Below are 1,629 nucleotides of genomic sequence, written 5' to 3' on the forward strand. Positions count from 1 at the left end.
TAAATACATTCCATATGGGGAAGATGATGTCAGCAATTTGATCTAAGGGTGGAAAAAATAAGATTGAAATACAATCAATGGTCCAGATTATTTAAGATGATGTCATAAGATTTCTCTTTTAGTAATATTTAAGATTTGAAACGATTGTTTAAAAATAAACAAAAAGAAATGCAATAGTTTGTACAAAAATACATTAATTTTGAAAGGATGAAAGAAGATACAACCCAAACCCAATACAAGAATCCAAAGGTGAAAGTTTAGTTTCAGAAGTTTCTCGTCTTTTCTACATTTTTTCATGTTACTTTTTCACTATTCACTTGCACAGTTCACCTTTTCTAATTAATAACTTATTTTTTTAATTAAAATATGAAAGAAAATACTAAGGTAGTTAACAAAGTGCGCGTGTAATTTATGTGCGAGTGGACATAAACTTTCCCTGTCAAAAGAGAGTTCATGCACAAATCCCAACCACAATCTTATATATAACACATCATCTTCAATTCCAAAACCACTCACAAACCAACATCCTCCTCAAAATCAAGAATCTTGCCTGAGATCATCATACAGATAGATTTCAAGAACCGATCATCTAAACTTCGATATGGATCTCAATTACAAAGCAACCGAGCTAAGATTAGGGTTGCCTGGAACCAACGACTTGCCGGAAGTTAATACGACGACGACATGTTCCCTCACCAAGAGCACCAAAAGAAGCTCGTCGGAGATGAGTCAAAATGAAACCGACGAATCAAGATCCTCCCCTCCGGCAAAGTAAGTCACATAAAAATAAATCATGCCATGCACCCAAAAATCTTATGCTTTTTACGTTCCAAATTAGTGCATAAACTCATGTAAAGTTGTTTCAATGATTTCAGGGAACAAGTAGTCGGGTGGCCTCCGGTGAGATCTTACCGGAAAAACGTATTACAAGGGAAGAAAGTGTTTCCGGAGATGGGCTCCGCGATGTATGTGAAAGTGAGCATGGATGGAGCTCCATATTTGAGAAAAGTTGATCTAAAAGTATACAAAAGCTATGGGGAGTTGATGAAGGGTTTAGAGGAGATGTTTTTGTGCACCATAGGGTTGTACAATGAGAACGAAAGGTACGATGGATCAAAGCATGCAGCAACTTATGAAGACAAAGATGGAGACTGGATGCTTGTTGGAGATGTGCCATGGGAAATGTTTGTTACGTCTTGCAAAAGACTTAGAATCATGAAAGGGTATGAAGCTAGAGGGTTGGATTTATAGTTTTTATTAGCTTATAAATTAATCCAACTCAGATATTTTTGATAAAAGAAACTGTAAAAAAATAGAGAAAGTTCATGTAAGTAATTGAGATTTTCTTGTGATTGAAAGTTATATAAGTTTGAATCCCGTGTTTGGTATGATTACCGAATTACCATGAATCAGTCACCTTTTAGCATCCCGGGTATGAGTTTTATTTTGATTTGTAAAGGCTCAAGTTGTCTTTCATTTAGCACCTATCAATAGTATCAATAGTATAAATACATGAAACATAATCATAATCTTGTTAATTAACACAAGAATGAGATACAGGTGGATCATAGATAAGGATAAATAATGTGATCAACAAAGATAAAGTAGGGATATTGTGATATGCTAAAT

At 34.6% G+C, this 1,629-nt stretch overlaps 1 protein-coding gene across 1 annotated transcript; it reads left to right on the forward strand.

Annotated features, from left to right (window-relative positions):
* The first annotated feature begins 494 nt into the window (after positions 1 to 494).
* Positions 495 to 1,388, forward strand: LOC145068498 (auxin-induced protein 22D-like). Its single transcript, XM_079015468.1, has 2 exons — positions 495 to 771; positions 876 to 1,388. The coding sequence occupies exons 1-2, from the start codon at positions 602 to 604 to the stop codon at positions 1,249 to 1,251; spliced, it is 546 nt and encodes a 181-aa protein (XP_078871594.1). The 5' UTR covers positions 495 to 601; the 3' UTR covers positions 1,252 to 1,388.
* The last annotated feature ends 241 nt before the right edge of the window (positions 1,389 to 1,629 follow it).

The sequence above is a fragment of the Lactuca serriola genome, chromosome 8, assembly GCF_051521515.1.
Source record: "Lactuca serriola cultivar US96UC23 chromosome 8, Lser_US96UC23_V15, whole genome shotgun sequence".
Classification (NCBI taxonomy): Eukaryota; Viridiplantae; Streptophyta; class Magnoliopsida; order Asterales; family Asteraceae; genus Lactuca; species Lactuca serriola.